General features: G+C 43.1%; 2 protein-coding genes and 1 long non-coding RNA gene across 8 annotated transcripts; 2 read left to right on the top strand and 1 right to left on the bottom strand.

Annotated features, from left to right (window-relative positions):
• Nucleotides 1-313: 313 nt before the first annotated feature.
• Nucleotides 314-5,897, bottom strand: LOC111854122 (heterogeneous nuclear ribonucleoproteins A1 homolog). Of its 3 annotated transcripts, none has more exons than XM_023831750.2 (12): nucleotides 5,741-5,897; nucleotides 4,855-4,971; nucleotides 4,618-4,764; nucleotides 4,317-4,527; nucleotides 4,082-4,174; nucleotides 3,938-3,997; nucleotides 3,789-3,860; nucleotides 3,180-3,323; nucleotides 2,973-3,095; nucleotides 2,813-2,878; nucleotides 893-2,394; nucleotides 314-393 (listed from the first exon to the last, which is right to left on the bottom strand). In XM_023831750.2, exons 1-10 carry the CDS (start codon nucleotides 5,750-5,752, stop codon nucleotides 2,820-2,822), a joined length of 1,038 nt encoding a protein of 345 aa, XP_023687518.1. In that variant the 5' UTR covers nucleotides 5,753-5,897; the 3' UTR covers nucleotides 314-393; nucleotides 893-2,394; nucleotides 2,813-2,819. The 3 variants fall into 3 exon arrangements, with proteins under 3 accessions (XP_023687518.1, XP_023687525.1, XP_023687534.1); XM_023831757.2 differs by having other exon boundaries at nucleotides 893-970; XM_023831766.2 differs by having other exon boundaries at nucleotides 4,097-4,174.
• A 114-nt stretch (nucleotides 5,898-6,011) lies between these two features.
• On the top strand, nucleotides 6,012-11,233 carry LOC111854134 (chromobox protein homolog 5-like). 4 transcript variants are annotated; one of them, XM_023831806.2, is made up of 6 exons: nucleotides 6,012-6,478; nucleotides 7,813-7,912; nucleotides 8,076-8,228; nucleotides 9,044-9,254; nucleotides 9,402-9,502; nucleotides 9,692-11,233. In XM_023831806.2, the coding sequence occupies exons 3-6, from the start codon at nucleotides 8,089-8,091 to the stop codon at nucleotides 9,828-9,830; spliced, it is 591 nt and encodes a 196-aa protein (XP_023687574.1). In that variant the 5' UTR covers nucleotides 6,012-6,478; nucleotides 7,813-7,912; nucleotides 8,076-8,088; the 3' UTR covers nucleotides 9,831-11,233. The 4 variants fall into 4 exon arrangements, with proteins under 4 accessions (XP_023687574.1, XP_023687548.1, XP_023687565.1 ...); XM_023831780.2 differs by having other exon boundaries at nucleotides 6,013-6,478; nucleotides 8,033-8,228; XM_023831797.2 differs by lacking the exon at nucleotides 6,012-6,478 and adding an exon at nucleotides 6,810-6,934.
• A 5,394-nt stretch (nucleotides 11,234-16,627) lies between these two features.
• On the top strand, nucleotides 16,628-20,429 carry LOC140592198 (uncharacterized). Its single transcript, XR_011992486.1, has 4 exons — nucleotides 16,628-17,117; nucleotides 17,410-17,607; nucleotides 19,310-19,490; nucleotides 19,859-20,429. It is a non-coding gene; the product is annotated as an uncharacterized lncRNA (long non-coding RNA).
• Nucleotides 20,430-20,857: the final 428 nt, after the last annotated feature.

Genomic DNA, 20,857 nt, shown 5'->3' with positions numbered 1-20,857 from the left:
CAGGAGCAACATCATTAATGCGGCCAAATAAAGCTGTACTTCAGTTAGTCCTATGAGGAACAGACACACCCAAGTGTTGACCACAAAGCATGAATTCCAAGTTAGGCAAGTTAACTTCAGCTAGAAGTCACGACTGTCCAATAAGCTTTCAGGTAAGGAGCATTCCTATTGGACAATCATGACTCCTATATTAAGTTAATCTAGCCAACTGAGAAATCCTGCTTTGTGGAACATCCCCCCAGGATGTTAAGTGAACCACTGGGATCCTGCATATAAAATCTCCCCATTTAAAAAAAAAAAGGCGATACAAAACTATTATAAAAAAAAGTTTTATTACATAAAAAGGCTGCCCAGCAGCTACAGCTTCAAATGGTGCTCCCACACACTCAGGTCCTAGAAGAGAAAGAATGTGTTAATTTACACGCATAAATTAAAAACCTTTGAACATTTCTAAGGCAGGAATCAACTAGTCATACGCTGCATACCAATGTTTCAGTCAACAGCGGACCGCATACATGACGGTGGTACCCTGAGTTTATAGTAGAGCTGAAAAATCTCCAGGTCAGCATTTCGCAATCCAGGCCTTGGGCACCCACAGGTGGTGCACCTTACCACAGTCCACATTTGTGCTCCTTCCCAGCTCACAAGCAAAAATGTGGACTGGTGTGTGGGTCCCAGAGGACTGGATTGGGAAATACTGATTTAGGCAATACCATACAGCCTGGGTTTGTGTAAATACACTAAAATGTTCACACACACACAGCGAAAGTCGTCTAATGATACGATTCTTAGAACATCCCCACTCTTCAGTTACGCATGACTGCATACTCAAACAAGGGGTGGTGGGTGCCCACAAATTTGGTTTTCAGCAGAAAAAAATTAAAATTAAAACCTCTCATCTTTCCCCTTGAGTAAAGTGCAGGAAGCGCAGACGTCTAGCATTCTTCGTGTGCCAACATTATTCACATGGCTGAAAATAAGAACAAAAGAAATATTAGAAACTTCACAAATTTGATGACAACATAAATTTTGCTGCTTCGATGTTTTAGCATTAAACCCTGGCTTCACAAACATGTCCTACCAAACAATGCATGCATTACTGCTACGAGCGGACAGGATTTTACCAAAATGGCCGATAACACAATTCAGAACCAAAATCCAGACAATTTAAACATTAAGTGTTGATTCAAGCAGTCAGGGTTTGTATCAAACAGGGATATCAAATGACCACTCAAATAGAGCTGTATCCCATACTTACCCAGAAAACATTACCCCTTAAAAAAAGGAAAACACAAGACTCAATTTCACCACTTCAAGTGAACACACTGTGTGAAACAAACTCTGATCTGCTATTTAGTATTTCGGCAAACATACAAATAGTAAAGTTGAAAAATCTGTTCTTACCTACTAGTATGGTATAAAATACCCCTCGTAGCTGATGCTGTCTATTCTTAAAAGAGCAACCTTCTGTACTCAAAGACTGTCCCCTGCGTCACTGGCTTCTTGCGAAGATCTTGCTACTTCTTTCCCTCAGCTGGCTTCCAAGCCTAGCCTCAAGCTCTGCATGTAAGCTAAGCCACCGGCGCCCAGGGTGACAGTAGCTACAGGCCTAGGAATGGCTTTCCTGTCCCGCTTTGAACATCGAAAGGTCTTTGATGGAGAGACGAGGCTTCCAAGACCATGGCAATGATATATAGTGTTGGAGGAGCCTGAACAATGCTTAAAGATCTAGACTCAATTCGAACCCTTTATCTTGCATGCTGTATTTTGCAAAGAGAGAAACCAAGGCTGTTTGAACCACAGTCATACTCCATGCACTCCTAAAGGTGCAATTCTAAAAAGGGAGGATTTACAGTATACCACACAAGCAGAAAAGTCTTCATAACTCAAGAATAATGACCATCATCGCAACCCAGCCGCTACAGAAGGGCCGTGGCATGTTACAGAACAGGACGCCAGATTCACAGGTGACCAGATTAAGCGAATGAACAGCAATTCAAAGGCACCCGAGGCATTCCCTTTAAGGACACCATATTAAAATCTCCCACCTATGTTAAATTAAACGCACATTTATTTAAAAAAAACTGAAAGATGGTTTATTTCAACTTGATTTGTCTGTTACATTAAAAACACCAGATGGGCATTACAAAAAAAAAAAAAAAAAAAAAAAAAGCTACATAAAACCCCTGGAATGTTTTACACTTCACACAAAAAGCAACTACATAAGCCCCCCCCCCGCCTCCGACATGATTTTTTTTCTTCTCTATTTTATGAGCACTTCTCTTCATGTCGCAGCTGAAACCTGCCACAACTGCGCTTGGCTGAGCAGAAATAGGGAGTAAACCTGCAGCTTCCCTGTCACTTCTCTGGCTCTCCTCTCCTAAGTACTGATTCCTGTTGGACAATATGGAACAACATTGTTAAACTGGGCACTGTCCTCCTTTAAGAAAAGCTGCTTAACAGGGCCACAGAAATCAGAAGCAAGCCTTCAGATTTTCAGACTGTTGTCTTTCGCTTTGGGAAGCAAGATCCAAAAACCGATATTTAAATTTAAAATCAATTCCAATTCGGGATTCCAACTCCAAGAGTTTGGAACAACAAACATGAAGGTTTGCTGCTGGGTCCCTCAATTCAAATGTTTACGCAAATAAAAGACTAAATGTAGAACAAAATACAAAGCGCTTAATATTCCTTTAAACTAGTCTCAATGGCCTTATGGGATCTACAGATACTCTGAATTGTTGCCAAATCAAGTTACAGTAAGGAACTAAAGCTACAAGTGACCAGCCAATCAGAGCAATGCTGTGCTTACCTCTCAATTAGAACCGGCGGCCTCCAGATCCCCCGCCGTAGCCACCAGAACCGCCACCATAACCCCCTGCAAAACAATAATGGTGCAGATGTCCAGAATGGTTCGTGCCAAGATGCAGATCCGTAGCTTGCACGTTAAACAGGCAGGGTGGGGGTCTCACCACCGTACGGGCCGCCGCTGTTCCTGCCACCAAAGCCACCGCCTCCTTTCATCGGGCCGTAATTCGAAGAGGACTGGCTGTTGTAATTGCCAAAGTCATTATAGCTGCCCCCTCCGAAGTTCCCTGCAAAAGAAAGGAACCTGAAACCCCTCTACAAGGACAGGTTACTCGGTCCCAAGTTAACCATGCCCACAAGACAAAACTCACCACTGCCAAAGTTTCCACCTCCTCCACCATGGTTGTAGTTCTCATACCCTCCATTTCCTCCATACCCTCCTCCTTGGTTCCCATATCCTTGGCCTCCACCATAACCACGGCTCCCTCCATAACCAGGGCCACTACTGTATCCATCTGAGGAGACAAGATACCATGTCTGGCAACCCGACTCTCACCGAAACCCACTCTACATTTTATCCAGTTGAGAAGGAACAACAGAATTGAAATTGATGAGCAATGGGACGAAAGCATATTAACCTTTCATGAATCTGGCAAATACATACACAGCGGTTTGTTTTGAGCTTCTACAGACAAAACCCTCAACTCCACCAGTCCAATAAATCAGCATTTCTCAAACCGGTCCTCGAGGACCCCCCGGAGCGCCCTCTCCCAGTTCCCTGGGAGGAAGCGAAAACGTGGACAATCTGGGGTGGTCCCCGAGAACTGCTTTGAGAAACACTGTGATAAACGACAAAGCTGTGGGAATCGCAAAGAGCCACCAGACATTAAACCTGTCGCTGCAACAGCTACACAAACACTGGGAGACGCTTCTGCACTTTCACACAGTATTAGATATAGAGACACGGTGCCTTTTCTCACCATCGCCCCCAAAACCATTGTAATCGTCTCCTTCATAGTTACTCCCACTGCCTCTTCCTCCTCCAAAGCCACCTAGGATGTCAAAGAGGAATCAGATTTGCACCCCATCAGCCACACACACAGAAGTTGGGCTCTAGAGAGTTAAATACCTCCATATCCACCGCCGCGGCTGAAGTTTCCAGCTCCGCTACCGCTGCCCCCTCCCCGTCCTGAACAAACACACACGGCACTTTAGGGGCCTGAACTCGCAACCACCAGGAAAAGCCACCACACTAGTTCATAGACCTGCTTACCTCTCATATTCATACCTGCAGTCATCATTTCTTGTTTTGATAGAGCTTTTCTGACTTCACAGTTATGGCCGTTCACTGTGTGGTATTTCTGAACTGTAGATATTTTTAAAAATACTGTTAACAATGACTGTATGATATAAACAAAATCATAAGGTTTCAAATTTTGACTAGAAGCAAGCAAGAAAAAAAAGGATTTTTTTTTTTTTGACGAAACACAAATTCGATGAAAACTCACTGACGATCCTGTCAACCGAGTCATGGTCATCAAATGTCACAAAGGCAAAGCCCCTCTTCTTTCCGCTGGCTCTGTCAGTCATGATCTCGATAACTTCGATTTTGCCAAACTGCTTGAAGTAATCCCGGAGGTGATGCTCCTCTGTGTCTTCCTTGATGCCACCAACAAAGATCTTTTTCACAGTCATGTGAGCACCAGGTCTACAGGAGTCCTGTGGAAATGCACAGATGCATCCATCAATGCTGCACATCTCCTAGGTAAAAATGAACCTTTGACTTCATAAAAAGTATAGGTGCCCCACCTCTCGGGACACCGCCCTTTTTGGCTCTACAACCCTGCCATCCACCTTGTGAGGTCGGGCAGACATGGCTGCATCGACCTCCTCCACTGAAGAATATGTGACAAACCCGAATCCTCTTGAACGCTTTGTATTGGGATCCCTCATCACCTGCAGCAAAACGGGAGGAAAATGCATTTGACCAGCTGGACAATTTGCACAATTTTACAATTAGCGAACTAAAAAAAAATGGAGACTCACCACGCAGTCCGTAAGGGCTCCCCATTGCTCAAAGTGAGCTCTTAGGCTCTCATCAGTGGTTTCAAAGCTAAGCCCCCCTATGAAGAGCTTGCGAAGCTGCTCCGGTTCTCGCGGGGCCTGTGCATGGACGAGGCAAATCAGCAACACCGCCGAAGTATGTAGCCTTAAATAAATCATTAGGGCTTATACGAACACAACATGGAGTGCATATGGGGCGTTTTTAATATCCTTCATGCTACTGAAGTTCCAGCACCCGGAATCCGTTTGGAGAATTTACGAATTACAAATTAACATCAGCAGGTGCAGTTCTAAATATCGGTTATACTCTCAGGCCTGGCACCGAACCTCTGAAGTGTGTGTGTGTGTGTGTGTGTGTGTGGCGGGGGTTTAAAAAAAAAAAAAAAGAGAGAGTATTAAAACGAACGCCGCCATGTTTGCTCTATCCCCGGGAAGAAGATAGACATTCTGTCCCGATTAAAAAAAAAAAAACTTGACTAACGGAAGACTTTGATATGTGAAAAATTAGCCGATTTGTCCAAAAACAGGAATTATGAAAATTATATTAGCGAATACGATAAATATCCCTTATCGGCCACGCGGACAGCGGAATCCGTTGCAAAATGGCGGACCGAAACTGATACGTCCGTCAATAATGTGCAAACTATGCAATATCAAGTAAGCGGTGACCCAGAGCTTCAACATGTTCATATATACCACAAATCTCATAATCTTTAGTTAAATATAGACGTATCATAATACTGAAACACTGCTAGCTATGTAATGAGGGCAATTGCGTAACGCAGAATATATACAAATAATCTTATAACCTTAAAATCTATGGGAATAATATTTAAAAACCAACAGTGTTACCCATGTTAAGACCTACCTCCTTAGACATGCTGCAAATTGTTTCGCTACTACGTCGCACAAGCAGAAAAACAAGGTCAGATACGCAGAAACAGACCACGAAGCCTACAATGCCTCATTAATGAAAAGGGGGCCTGCGCTTTAGCCCCCTCTATCGGGCAGCTTTTCGACACGTGATTACGAGGCGACGTCTCCTACAAGATGATTGGCCAAAATTTCGCTCGAGTCCGACTTCCTTCTACTTCTAGACCAATTGAATTACATTTTTTAAATAATGAAGTCAAACACCTGTCTCTTTAAATGGATGGACGTTCTCTGCTGCTTAGTACTACGCATTTGTCGCGTTTGTAGTTACGGGTCTTGCATGTTGTGTGGTACTGACGTTAAGGAACATATGCATATTGTTAATGCACTTGTAAATATACAGAACAATACAGTACCGTTTTCATTAATAAAAACGTCAACGTGTTATATAAAATGCAGTCATGTTGTTTGGCATGGTTGATACCGAGTGGTTACGTTCAACTTAATGGCGACAGCAGTAATTCAGTGGCATGGAATGGATTAGTGTGAGATCACGAGGGGGCCGGTAACTTAGCAGGCGCGCAAATGTGACCTGAAATTTCGCGTTTTTTCTTTTTGGCGCGTACGTGCGCAGTCGGTCAGAAGAACCGAGAGAAGCCGAGGTGTATAGAAGCATTTCTGAAAAAGCGTAATTACACAGAGGAAGTGGGTCAGATGTGGTCTTATTTTACAGGTGAGCTTTTATATAATAATGATTAGGATAATTTGTTTAGTAGATGTCCGTTTATTCGACGAGGTTACATTTAGCACACACTAGACGTGTGAATGTTTTTGAAGTTGCCGCATTTTGCAGTCTTCTGTCCAGCAGTGTGCAACTGCCACAGTAAACCTTGTTTAGACTGCTGGTTCCTCGAAGGGGACGATGCGAGAAGCGGGGAAACAACGTCTGCTAAAGTGGGCTGTTACTGTATTGAAAGATTGCTGACAGGCGGGCATGATGACCAATCAGACGTTTAAAATCTGCCGGCTGACGCGTATCGAGCTTTATAATTGGAGATTTACCAATAGCCGGAAATTTCGGAAGGTGGGATTTCCTGTAAGGAACATTCGCATACCTTCAAGTCGCGTCGCATCTCAGACATGTGTGTTTATGTTGATTTTTGCTGTTTGTTCACTTACAGGCTATCAGGTACGGACATTTCCGTTTTAGGGATTCAAGTGTCTTGCAAAAAAAAACGCAGTATTCAGTAGTTTTGCATATACATCTTTAAATGGCGATTTCTGACGAACTATCTTCTTAAGACTATAACTAACTGTAGAACTGTGTTATAGTATTCCTAATCTCCCACTATACAGGATTATGCACTCTATTTGGAGTTGTTAGACTATAGTACTGCTTTTGCGACGTACGATACTTAATATGTTTAATTTTCCCCTGTGATTTACACGCAAGCCAAAACACTTTATCATGCCAATTCTTATTGGTAATGAAAATTTCAAGACGTTGTTGCCATGAACTTGCTTCTGTATATCTTTTCATCTAGGTTTTAGTATCTGTGAACGGTAACGCTTCAACTGGGATAAAGACGAAACATTCTTGGTCCAAGAGACCTTGTTTTCTTTAGTTTTGCGTGGTTTGTAGTTGTTTAACACGGATGCGTTTGTGTAGTGCTTGGGATTTTGCATATGCTGGTGCGGTTTGAAAATGAAACCCTCATGATCGATATTGATGACATCAAAAGGTTAATTTGTCGACATTTGTAGGGCGGCGGTATGTCCTGTACTTTAAATTAAGGGGCCGGGGTGAGTTTCCCGAAGCCGCCTTAACGCTTCGTCGTTAGTAAGTTCTATCTTAAAAGATGGAACTCACTTCCTGGCGATCTTCCGCCTTGCAAAGTGTGCTGCGTCGAGTGTGTCACCGATGTATGTAAAAAAATATATATATATGCTGTTTGTCACTGTTAAGACACAATGATCAAGTTTTGGGGGGCTGTGAAACACAGGGAGGTGTGTGTACAGGCCGTGTGCGCATAGACCCAAAACAACTGACCTTATTTTCATTTTCAGGTGGGAAACATCTGTTGCTCTGTGGAGAGTAAGGTGCAACAGTATCTTCAATTGCTGTTTTCACGTTTAATCTCAAACAGTCTGCGGTTGTAAGTAAAGGGTAAGATACAGTATTCTAAAGACAAGTTGCCTTCTTCATAGTCTGTCTTCTCTGGGTGGATCTGTAACATTCAATGCCCTATACTTGCATTCTAATATTTCATATATGTTAATGTTTAAGGACCCCCCACCACCCTCCCCCTCATACTTTGGGTTGCTGATAGCATCCTGCCAGCCATGGGAAAGAAGACCCAGCAGCACCCAGATGTGGAGGAAGAGTCCTCGAATGAGGAAGAATACGTGGTGGAGAAAGTCCTGGACCGGAGGGTGGTGAAGGGCCGTGTGGAGTACTTCCTCAAGTGGAAAGGCTATTCAGAGTGAGCGCTGCCTGCAGGCTAGCTAATGCAGCTAGTTAGATTCAGTGTTACTTTACAGTGACGGTTCTGATGAGTGAAGGATTGGGGGAGGGGCTCTCTGTTTCAGAGGAACATGGGTACTTCATCTCTTCATTCTTGGATACTTGGATAACTTTTTTTATAGGGACTCCTTTAATAGCCAGTGGGTATTAATGGACTTGGGATGTTTACCTTGGAGTGGATTTCATGGGTGGGAGGGAAGACAGAAGACCCAGATATCTGCATTGTTGCACCCTGTCCTCAGTGTATTCATTGGCAGACGCTCGCCTAAGTATGAATTTGACATGGTCGCATTTTTACAATATGCAGGTGCTGTGAACAAGAAGCAGTGACAGATATTTCTTATGAAGCATAATGGATGTCATGACCGACTTCTGTTTGTGTTCTCCATGAAATTGATTATATTAAAAGATTTCTTAAAGTAAAACCTTATGGTAGCTACATTGCAGTACCAATACTTTACCTCGTAATGGGAATCGTGTGCCTCATGAAAGAATTGGATTTATTAAAGAATCGCACTTTCAGGAGACTCATTGACTGGTAACAATAACTGTAGTAGCTAGGAAACATGTAATTATGTAACTGTAGAATGGAACTGGCTCACTGAACATCTGGCATTAATTACAGTATTGTTACTGTCATATTTAACTACACTTGGCATCACAAGGCCTATTAGTTAAGGTCATGTTAATATGCTGCCTTTGAGTATAAATCAAGGCAATGGATAAAATCCCAACTCTGCATTGCTATTCCTATTTTTCTTGTCCTTCTGGTAGGAAACACAACAGCTGGGAGCCAGAGAAGAACCTGGATTGCGCTGAGCTCATTGCAGAGTTCATGAAGACCTACGTGAAGCCTACTGGAGAAGGGCAGCCGAAGAGCGCGGGGCAGTCGGGCGCACATTCAAAGGAAAGCTCAGCCACCAAGAGGAAGATCTGCACCAAGGATGATGACGAGCAGGAGGGCTCCACACCGAAGAAGAAGGAGGTCAGTGAGAGTGTAACCAGAAGGGTTCTCATTGGTGCCTTGTGGATCGAGTCAAGTGTCACTGTCATGACAGAGAAATGAAACGTTTCCTGTTGCGTTGGGTCAGTGGCCACAGCAGTAAAGACAAACTTTTTAAATATGCTGCAGGATGAAGTTCTGATTGCAAGGGGATTTGAGAGGGGACTGCAGCCAGAGAAGATCATTGGTGCAACGGATTCATGTGGGGATTTAATGTTCCTTATGAAGTGGTAAGTGTGTGTGTGTGTGTGTGTAATGCCTCCCCCCCCTTGCAAAGACACAGTCACACACTTGTTTGTTTTGTTTGTTTCTTTTAGGTCTAGTCAGGAGTTTGATTACATCAAGTGGCTGAAAGTCTCCATGTTGATTTAAACATTTTAAAAATCAATCTGAGAACTTATCTCCACTGTGTCCCACAGGAAAGACTCCGACGAGGCTGACCTCGTGCTGGCCAAAGAGGCCAATAAGAAATGCCCACAGATCGTCATCGCCTTCTACGAGGAGCGTCTCACGTGGCACGAAGACGGGGACAAGGAGAAGGGCGGGGTGACCGTGTGACAGCCGCCTGTCACCTGCAGGGGGCCCCGTACAGAGCGGGATGTTTATTTTTAATCTTTGCTTTATTTCTCTCCAGGTGATAATTGACTGGTATTCATTTTGTATTTCATTTCATTTTCTTTTGGAGGACTTGCTTCCCCTTCCTGTTTAGCCAAGTCTGTCCTCCTCTCAAACGTTCACCTTCTACAGTCTTAGTTGGACTTTTAAAGAGAATTACTCTGTCCCAGTCTAAGTCAGGTTATTCTACCCAATTCTGTTTTATGTGATGCTGTGAACTAAACATCACACTTTTCCCCCCTTTCTCTTGAGCATTTTCATGTAGTCACTCTGACTTTATTCAGTGGAATAATTGAGAACGAATCATATTCCATTCTGGGATGAACTTGTTTAACCATAGGTGCTCAAATGTGATTTCTTAAACCAATTAAATTTTTTCATTTGTTGGGAACTTGTCTGCTCACACAGAATGCTGTCTTCTAGCATCCTGTGTTATTGGAGTAAAGCACTTTGATATTCAACATCATTGAATATTTGTGTGTAAATTTGGTTGTGTGAGTAAATGATTTACACATTGAGAACAGAGTGACAGGCTTATATTTAAAGCTCAAAATTCTTTAAATGAGGTGAATTGTTGCTATAGCCGAATGATACAAATCTCACTATTTCGTTATTAACAGTTGGGGGGAGGGGGAAATGTGTGTCTATTTCTAATGAAAATCTATAGTTTTTTCATGCTGTTTGCTTATAATTAAGTGGCACTTTGAAGTGACATTTTGTATATGACCAGCACAAAGGATTCATATGCCATTTGTGCTGTTTTAACAGTCTGTAACGATGTAACCCTGAGCATGTTGCGTTCCCCGGGGCCGAGTGCCGGTCTCCTGAAGGCTTCAGAACATCTCATTCTCTCATTAAGACCTTCCTTGGTGCCTGTCCTCTTCTCAATCTCATAACATTGTAGCCTCAGTGTTTTTTTTTTTATTATAATTTTGTAGGATTTCTAATACCCACTTCTGTCAGCTTTATTCTTTTCTAATATACATTGTTTTATTTAATATGAGCAGTTAAGAATGTACAGTTTTTGAAATGCTGTAATATTGGAAATCTTACAAAATCCCTTTGGGGGGGGGGGGGCAAAGTAGTGGTTTAAAATGGGATTTAGTAAACCCTTAAATATGCTGTTATGGGTCCTGCCGTGGGCAGAGGTGGCCACATTTCTGGGTTCTTGCTGCTGAGGTTGTCCTACACACGGTCATCCGGAGCTTCGGCCTGTTTTTAATATGCGGAAAGTATCTCCGATTAAAATGTGCCGCCATTCATTCTGAATTATTCGTGTATAGATCCCTTGGTGTCTGTCATTTGTATGTTCTGTAATTGTAGTAAACAGAGTTTTTAATGTTGTAGTACCTTTTGTCTTTGTGCCAAAGAGGAGTGTGTTGCCAGTTGAGTTACACAATGGGTTTGGCATTGAATGGTTTTGTGTGATTGTCTTCAGATAATTACTTTGTGTGATTGTATCGCTTATTGCCTGTTTTAAAGTGAAGTCACTGTATGCAACATATGGCAAATGCTAGGACCTTGCTAAATAGTTAGGTTTTAGTTGCTGTTCCACTAATTTTTTATTCAGCTGTATTTACAGAAGTGCACGGCCTAATCGTTAATAATGACATTCACGTTCAACCAGTAGAGGGTGCCACAGTACAATTTTATACACTGTTAACCAGGTACACAGAAAAAAAATGTAGGGTTTAATAACCTATAAGTTAATTTGAAATTAAACGGATATTCCAGACGTTTAGAAGCTTTATGGTAATAAAAGGGTTCTTACATAATGTTTTTGTTCAGCCATCCATTTAACCAGTCTAATTTTATGGCACTGAAATTTGGCAATATATTTGATGTACTTGGATCGCAGGTACATTTTTCCCTAAATTTCTTAGTTTTCCAGTTGCTCAGAAATTATTTTTATTTCAAGCAGCAGTATTTAAATTAATAATTTTATATCCTGAAAGCATGTTTTCACAGTAATTTTGATTAGATTTATTTTTATGTAACTGGCAGAATGAGTGATGTTAGCAGTTGACACCAGAGCATATGTTTCAATCTCATGTTTGTGGATGGAAGAACACAGCTCAGTTCTGTTACTGTTCGTGTGAGTGGGAGGGAGATTCCCTGGATGATCTTGGACCTGGATAGATGGTACTACATAATGTCTGCTGTGAAGTTTATTTACAGTGCAGCCTGTGGCCTTCAAGTACCATAGCAAATGTTTAAAAGGAGACCACGCAAGAACCATCCATCAAAACAATAGAGGACAGGACAGGGAGCGTAAGTGCCGAATGCGAAAACGCCTGCAGCAGTACTGCTGAAATGGGACTTTTAAAGCTGAGTTGGGGTTTGGGTTCCAAAATGCAAACCTTGCCCCTTTCTGTGGAAAGCTGCTACAAAGTAAAAGTCCAGTGTCCTGGGCTCCTGTAACTTCCCATATTTCACTTGTAGCATTGAAGCCCCTTGCGGTAACAGAGTTAAAATCCTTCTAGTTTGGTCTTGCTCAAATTCCCTACAGTGTTATCAGATGCTAATTTACAGTCTGGGTGTGCACCCTCACAAAATGCAATTCTATGTCCTGAAAATACCTCTGTCCTCTCGGGCCAGGAAAAAGCAGAACTGGCATGTGTTCTCCGTCTCTGTCTTCCCTTCCGTTACCTTTCACTGGGATTTTCTGCATTCCTGCTCCTCTCCAAGGTGATGGAACTCTCTGGAAAAAACTCTTAAGGGAAGATTGCCAGTAAATTTTCCCTAAGACTGTTTTTCCCGGTACAGGAAGTGATACAGAGATACTTCTGGGTCACGTATATAGAGTGGAAGACTGCTGCATTGAGGAAACCGACATAGACTGGTTTTACTGGGGTAGCGGGTCATTGATATAGACTGGTTTTACTGGGGTAGCGGGTCATTGACATAGAATATCGTACAAAGGAAACATCTTTTAAAATCTGCTAATAAAATGATCATTTGAGAGAACACAACTGTGAGAACCGTGGCCGTCGTTAGGTCCGATCACTTGGCGCTATAGATTGGAGGATTTTAAGCCTAAAGTTCTGAGTATTTTAGCCCCGATGCTAATCTTCCTTCAAAAACACAATTCAAGCCCCAGGTAAACTTGACTTAACCCCTGATCTTTTCAAACGCCCCTGCTGAGAACCATAGTAAGAGACGACCAATAACCAGGACTGTGCTCCTGAGTGCAAAAATGACGGTAAAGATACATAGATCGTCATGTGACACACAGAGATGAACTTTCAGGGTGTATTACAAAGAAACCTTAAGTTCACCCATGGTCCTGCTTTCCAGGCTTTTCACTGCTAATTCAGCTTGTGCCTTGTAGCCTGCAGATGCCAGGGAAAGCTATAATGCTACATTGACTTGCTTTTGAAAATCCCATCAGAAGCCATGAGACTTTGGCCAGGGCAGCAGAGGCTTGAGCGCGAACCAGTGACATAAAGGGTCAGAATGGAGTAGTGATAAGTAACGACTTCTACAGCAGCTTTAAAACCCAACATCATCATAACTACAAGAGGAGTTACAGATTCTATGCAGAGCCCACCAAGCCACTGTGCTGGTTTGAGTGGTTACTTTGTAAACATGGCTGACCAGTACACTGTAGGTCTCCTCAGGGTCTTCAAGCACTATAAGGTGGAGCAGATCTTTTAGAGGGTCAATCCTGGGTGAAGCACCAACCATCTAATGATGATTCTGATGAATGGTGTACTTAAGAATGGCTTTCTTTTCTGATTGGTGCTCCATGCATGGTAGTTCCAGAGATCACTTGGACTCGCTGAGCAGGAGATTTTGGCTGAAACTCTGATGGGTTTCTGTAATAGCCACCTGTACTTATACTTAAGCCCAGGGTCCATGCATGCGGCACAGCTGGGGACGGAGGAGGAAGGTCCTTTGAATGGTAGCTAATTGGCGAACCATTTCCTTTTGAACACTGAAATCTGCATTTTGTTAGGCAGGCTCCATTGAAGGAGAAATCACGATCAATAAATAACCTTCCTGTTCAAGCAATTTTAAATGCATCATTTATGAAGTGCCCCCTTTTTGCTGGAGACGTGTAGGTTGTTTAAAGAATATTCTGTACAATAATAATGTGAGGGGAGATTAATGTAATTACACGTGTAAAACTTATCTACTTTACATATGGCGATTCAATTGAAATTAACCCTTGGGCCGACCAAGAGGTTTCCCAAGGACAAAGACGGCTTTGAATACTAGACATAGTGCCGCATTGCCAAGGACCATCGTTAAAATCGCTGCACAATTTTTGTTTTAAAAATTCGAGTCTTATGCAGGGCCTAGTTTAATAGCCGTCTCGTCCACCGGAGCCTTGCTAAGTACGAAAGACACGATCAAGGCTGCTGTTGACGAAGAGGCGAGTGCAAAGTTTAGCCTGCTCACCCCCACCGCCATTCCCATTCTGGCTGAGGAAAGGAGTTATAGATGCCATAAAAGGTAGATAATGCATTGTTAACTAATTCTGTCTGCTCAGTGCTGATATATCCCTCGCTTTAAATCTCCGCGACTGCTATAAAATGCAAATGTTAATGCTAGCTCTCCTCAAGCTGGGATCATTTTTACGGGATGGAAGTAAAGGCTGGATGATGGGAGCGGGCGAGCCGGGCCCCTCAGCGGGTCACCCGGCGCTCGCCGTCCGTCTGGCCGCGCCGTGCCGATCGTAACCTGAGACTAATGCTGCCTGTTACCGTGTGTTTTTCAAATACCCCAGCCTTGGAGATTTCCTACGGCCGTAAAGCCCAGATGGGAGCTTTAGGAGCTTTGATATACGCCTGATGTAAATCAGGAGGCTAGATATTTATATGTTATATAGATAATTATTTAAATATTTACGGCATTTCTTAAATATGAATGGGAAACATGGCCTTTGCATTGTTTTTGTTTCTAAGTAGTCTACACAATTTTAGACAGCGAAACTAGGAGCACAAAACCGTCAAAATTATATTTCAGTTGTCATGCAAGATATTATGGTTGAAAGAATGATGCCCCTCCCCAAAAAAAAGAATAAGGGAAAAGTGGGTTCAAGGATTTAACCATCAATGCTCCTATTATGGCCGCTTTTGCATATAAAAAAATGATGAGAATGCTGCTTTCTACGTGAAACATGACATTAACCGCAAAAATATTTATTCAGTCCAGATTGGTGTCACGCCTGTTACAACCTTTTCAGCTTCAAAATATTGATCTGGGACTGATATTCAATTACGCAATGCCATCTCCCAGCAAATGACTGATAATTTGTGTCCTGCCATAATTCTGAACTTGTCCATACGTTGTAATTGGGCCGTAAATTAATCCGAAGAAAAATAGAAAAAGCAGGGATCAAAGACTGATCCAATTAAAAGCACTTAATAAATCACAGCTACAGAGACTGTACCTGGTCTTTTTGAGCAAGTCTGCCAAACTGTATCTAAAACAGAAGGCTGGGTTTAGTATTTACTGGCTATATCGAGAATATAATATGTGTCACCTTATTTGTACGTTATAGTCTTATAGTATAATACACGCTGACCATTTTACTGATGTAGAGATTTCTTAAAATATAACGCTGACGATGTCACAATTTGGTAATGCTGGCGCATAAAAACCGGGACAGTGCTGTCCTCTGTCTAGCCCGCCGACGCCTTGCACCGTCTATAGTACTAGCTGTGGTAAGTGCATGAAGCCTAATTAGCTGGGCGGAAGTCCTAAACTCCGCAGTAAAGAGTGGAATAATCAATAGTGGAATAACCCGGAAACATAAGCAAAGGCCGTTGCTGCTGCTGGTCAATAGGTTGAAGAGTTTGGTATTGAATTGAAGGGCTTTGTAGTCTGCAGCCAGCAAAAACGATGATCCCCTAAAAGTTCATTAACAAAACAGGAATGCATTTCTGACTGGATGTAAAATGACTCAAATGCTTCTGAATTATTATACTCTTTAATAATTGCACTGTTAAACACAATTGCGAGTATCCTTATTCCATAACATGAACGAAAAATACCCATTAAATTGTATGTGTAATAATACATTTGTACGTTATAGAAATGAATATTTGGTAGGTGTGAGAATAAGATTATACTAGAAAGCACTTCTACAGTTTGACCAGCAGAGGGCAGAATTTAGCCAAGCAGCATGAAAGGCAGCATTAACACCGCTAAGGACCAGTCAGGTGCCTTCAGGTGTTATAGGAAGTCGTGATATTAAACGGAAATAAAATGCACGTAACCACACTGCGCCTTTTTCTATCACCAGCGTGCTGACATGCAATATAATCCAGTGAACATTACTGACGTCTGTAATTTGAGCTCTGTCTTGTCTTTTCCCCCTGTTTTTATAGAGGTTTCTCTGAAGTCCGTCGTGAGTTTCGTCCTTGTACATCTGCGAGGCGGACCGGATTAGTGGCTGCTGAAAACGCACGAATGGGATGAATATTTTCTGTGGATCTCCTTCCCCACAGCTGCTTCCAAAATTTCTGTCTCTGTGCCTATCTGGTGCTCTTCTTTAGACAAACTGGGATTAACCACCTTCTGACAGGCCCCCACTGAGCCCCCAAATGAATCACATGACTCATACACGTCTGCTCCCACCTTCTGCCCCCCCACCCCTTTTGTCTCCCATACAGTTTGTCCATCTACGGAACTAACTGCTCCTCTGGAGAGGAAAAATGAAAACTCCCCAGCATCAGTGCAGCTCCTTCTCCATCCCCCCCCCCCCCCATTTGTCTGCTCCTCTTAAAAATTCGGCTTTATTTGAAAAATCACCGCAAGTGTCACCTGAGTGTTCTGTCTCCTGAGAAACTTTACAGTGAGGTTTTTTTTTCCCGGAGGAGGAACCTTCATTTGCAGCTGATGGATGTGAGCTTTGGCCTCTAACTAGATACCACAAACAGGCCAGCGGAAATCCATCAGCGGGCTGCTGAAAGATGGAGGGGTATATTTAGTGCATGTTGGAACACCGGCACCTGAACAAGGCCTGTCTGTTTTCGGCCCCCGGATTAGGGTGTGTGTAGTATGGGTCTCCCTTATTACTGTCTCAGCTGTCAGAGCCTGTGGCCTAAACATCCCAAGCAGAAGCTCTGGTATATTGAAGGACCTGCTGATCTTCACCTTGGCTCTTCACTGTGTGTTGCTGAACCTGCTATGTAATTATCCTGGGAAGATGAAAAATAGGTGAAGCTTTCCTGACTGACTGAGGCTCCCTGCCAAACCAGCTTTCAGAAGACAATGAAGGCATGATTTATATAGTTACACTATATCCTTGTCTACTTATTTATGCTTATTAATGAATTATGTAACAATGAAAATGTACTTATGAAAATACATTTTAAAATGAAATCTAAAAAAGAATTAAAAATTAAAAAAGAAACTCAAATTACTGTGCTCTTCTAGCATAAAGTAACAAATTTAATACCTTTGTAGTACAGTTTCAAATTAGAAAACTAAAACCGTGACTTTTTTGGAGAATTAGCTTTTCTGCATAAAAATTTGACAAACAAACAACGTTTGTTTCCTGTTTGCACAGGTACATTGGGATGCTTCTTCTGGCCAAACACATCTAGCTTGGAGGGGTAAGAGTGCAGAGGCAGCCAATGTGCAGCACCCCTCCCCTGGAGTTCGGGGTCGGGGGCCTCGCTCAAGGGCCCAAAGACGTGTGACTATTCTTCTGAGGTTGGGGCTCAAGCTGCCGCCCGTCTGATCACAGACACAGAGATGGGGCCCGGTGAGCCACACGCACCATGTGGAAATTTATAAATGTGTATTTTACTGTTATTTCTGCTGTAAATACCCACACTTGAACAGTTTAAAAAGAGCTCTCTGAGGTGTCATGCATGTGCCATTAACTAGGTTTAATTAGATGTTACTTGTTCATTGACTTTGTTACTGGCTAAGTAATGATCACGCTACTGATGAGGTTCAAACTAAAAGCCCAAGTCTGTAAAATTAGAAGTGCTGCGTGTTAACTAATAAGAATAGTTGTTTTTTGTTTTGCTCTTGTTTGTCCATTATCCATAACTTATCTAGTGCAGAGTCACAGAGAGGGTTAGGGTTAGAGAGCCCGAATCCTTTTCCAGGACACCCCAGAGGGATGGTGCGTATTCCTTAATTTTTTAGAAATAAATTCTGAATAAGTTCAACAGTATGTTTTTTTTTTTTTTTAATTTTCACTAGGCAGAAAATGTTGGCTTGGCTTCCACATGTACGGCACTATTTTGATAAGTAAGCTGAAAGTAATTCCAAGAATGTGTCATGTCAGTCTGTTGTTTGTTCATCAAAAACACACAGACCATGTTGTCATGTAATGAGCAGTTCCTCGTTTGATTTTATTTATCAGTGCTGAGAGAAGGTTGTTTTCACGATCTCTCACTAGGCTATATATAATGCTTTTGGCTGAAAGAGTAATGAGTAAAAGCACTGGAATATGAAATGATCTCTTGCCACGTGAAGCATATGGAAAATATCATGCATTAGGTGTTAATTTTATATGCCCTAAATCTAAAGACCTGGTGAGAGGTAATCGGCACAAATGTTGGGCAATGAGAAAACATGCTTTAAACCATTTAACTGCGGACTTTTACTGTCGCTTTTGGACGTGCCAGTGCAGCGGGGGGGGGGAGACGACTTCTGCGGGCCGTCGACAGATCTCCACGCGTGTCCTTTCCATCCGTTTTCTTGGACGTTTGCTGCTTCGCTGGAGTGGATCTAATCCAATTCGGTCGTGCAAATAGTCTTCGCTTCTCTACCAAAATGAGGCGAAATGCAATTAGTGCGACCCGATCCTTTCACGGCAGGCTGCTGAGGTAAAACCAGGCTCCTGAATTAATTGCGATTAATTTAGAGCTGAAGGTACAATCCGATTAAAGTCTAATGCTTGATTGATCCAAATGGGTTGCCTGGGCTTCTAAATTACAGCGCTACAACCTGGTCCCAACTATGGATCGGCTGAGCAGTCAAGCAGCAATTAAAGCCCCAAACTCAGGGCCGTCTGGATGCACATTTGTAAACCCTAAGTTACTCTGACTGAAATAGGTAATCTGGATATAAATCAGGGTTAGCAAATGCATCTCGGGCTTGGCTGCGGAGGAGAGGGGCGGGGCCTAGCTGGACTGTAATTCCAGCAAGGTCCTGTTGTAAAGTGAGTGGTACAGAGGGGTCACCCGGAGGGGTCACTGGTTATGGTGGGAAATAGATTTAGCATGTGTGTCAGGCGCGTATATCGAGTTCCCTGAGGCCGCGTAGCGCTCTGTGGGGCATATTAGCTGGATGAAGCCAGACTCTGTGCCCAGTTGGGCTTGGGCCCAGTTAGCACAGGGGCACTGGCTTATCGGGTCCTTCCAGGCGGGAGGTTTTACGACGTAGGACTTTTGCAGGAATTCCATTTTGAAACGGTACGGGAGCCTTGGCCTGGTATCTCCTTTCCGCAGTGTTGCTGGTGAAAAGTGCTAATCCAGCGCCATTTGAGGCCGACGTGAGAACAAGCCCTGGCCGGCCAGCAGGCCCCCGTCTTGGCAGGTCTCCATCCAGCCTCAGTGCCGCAGCCCCAGAGTAACACGCCACCCGACGGCACCGACACCTCCGGGAATCCGCTCAAGTTCAGTGAATGCGGTACGTGATCCCTACGTTATCCAGGTAATATATTTAGGGACACGTAGTGAAAACATATCCTGTTACATTGCTTACGCTGACATATTTTAGCCATATTTTCAGCCATATTCATTTGTTCTCTTCCCATAAAAATAAGCTGCAGTGCTATTATTCACATGTAGGGGGCGTCGGAGGGGCATGAATACCCTGGCAGATTCAGGGGGCCCAGCACTTTACAGGGGCCCATGGATACATAAAATCATACATACAACTGAGTGGGGGAGGGTCAGAATTTCTAGATACACCCCTGTGCACATTTATCGTTTTACAGTATTTACCCCAAAACAACGTTAATTGCTTTATTATGGTACTGAAAAATTTCTTTGCAGGATACAGTGCATTTTGCCAGAATCTCTCCGTGGTAAATGGCATAAGATCGTCTCTCTGATGCGTGAGGGTGTCTCTCCCAGCTTTTTCTGTAAGCAAACGAGCAGATCCGGAGTGTGAACCGTTGTGGCGTCCTGCACGGAACAGCTGCCAGCCGGTGCCCAGGTCACGTGACCCGCAGATCTGCGATTAGTACGAACAGGTGTGAGTCTGGTCACTGCGAGGAGCAATAAAGAATTATGAGCAGACTGGGCTGCAGGCGTCGTGCAGTTTTGTCGCCATAGTTAGCGCCGTTATTATCGATGCAAACCAAAGACTTTTTGCCTTTTCCCTCCCATTTTAGTAATGTGGCACATAGTATGAAGCCAGGTTAAAGCTTATGTGGACTCTGCTGATGGCTTGTAATTGCATGTTTCCGCGTGAATGGTGATACAAAAGAGAAAATAGAAAGAAAGCATTAAATGTTGGCACCCAAAAAATAAATTCCTGACTGCCGCCTCCAGCTTACTGCCTGTGTTCGGTTCCTCAGCCTAACGGTAATGATATGGCCTGAGAACAGACCGGGAGAAATGTGATGAGAACATTTTATATTGATATTATATATGCTATAACTGGGTCGTAATCATTCTGAATGGGAATTGTCTTCAGGAACACAGAAAAACCAGCAGTCTCCAGTAAAAGGATAGATTTTTGTACCTCTGTGTTTTTTCCTGTTGTATTTTTGTGCCTTTTGGAAGGAATATAATTGCCTATAATATCTGATCCTACATTCAGAGTGATTGAATACTGGTATGACCTCTGAAGTCCTGTGTAAACCAACAGACTGGCTAACCCCCCCCTGCCCCCCCGCCCCGGCACTGTTTGTCCAGCTCTGTGCGGGTTTCCGGTGATCCACAACAGGCCCGTGGGGTAACCCCCCCCTGCGCGGGTGTAGGCGGCCCATCGCACGGCGTAGATTTCAGCCCTTCCCCAAACCGCCATCTGCCCCGTTACCTCCAAGA

Source organism: Paramormyrops kingsleyae, chromosome 8 (genome assembly GCF_048594095.1).
Source record: "Paramormyrops kingsleyae isolate MSU_618 chromosome 8, PKINGS_0.4, whole genome shotgun sequence".
Classification (NCBI taxonomy): domain Eukaryota; kingdom Metazoa; phylum Chordata; class Actinopteri; order Osteoglossiformes; family Mormyridae; genus Paramormyrops; species Paramormyrops kingsleyae.
Note: the sequence above shows the minus strand (reverse complement) of the source record. Positions and strands in the feature narration are given on the sequence as shown.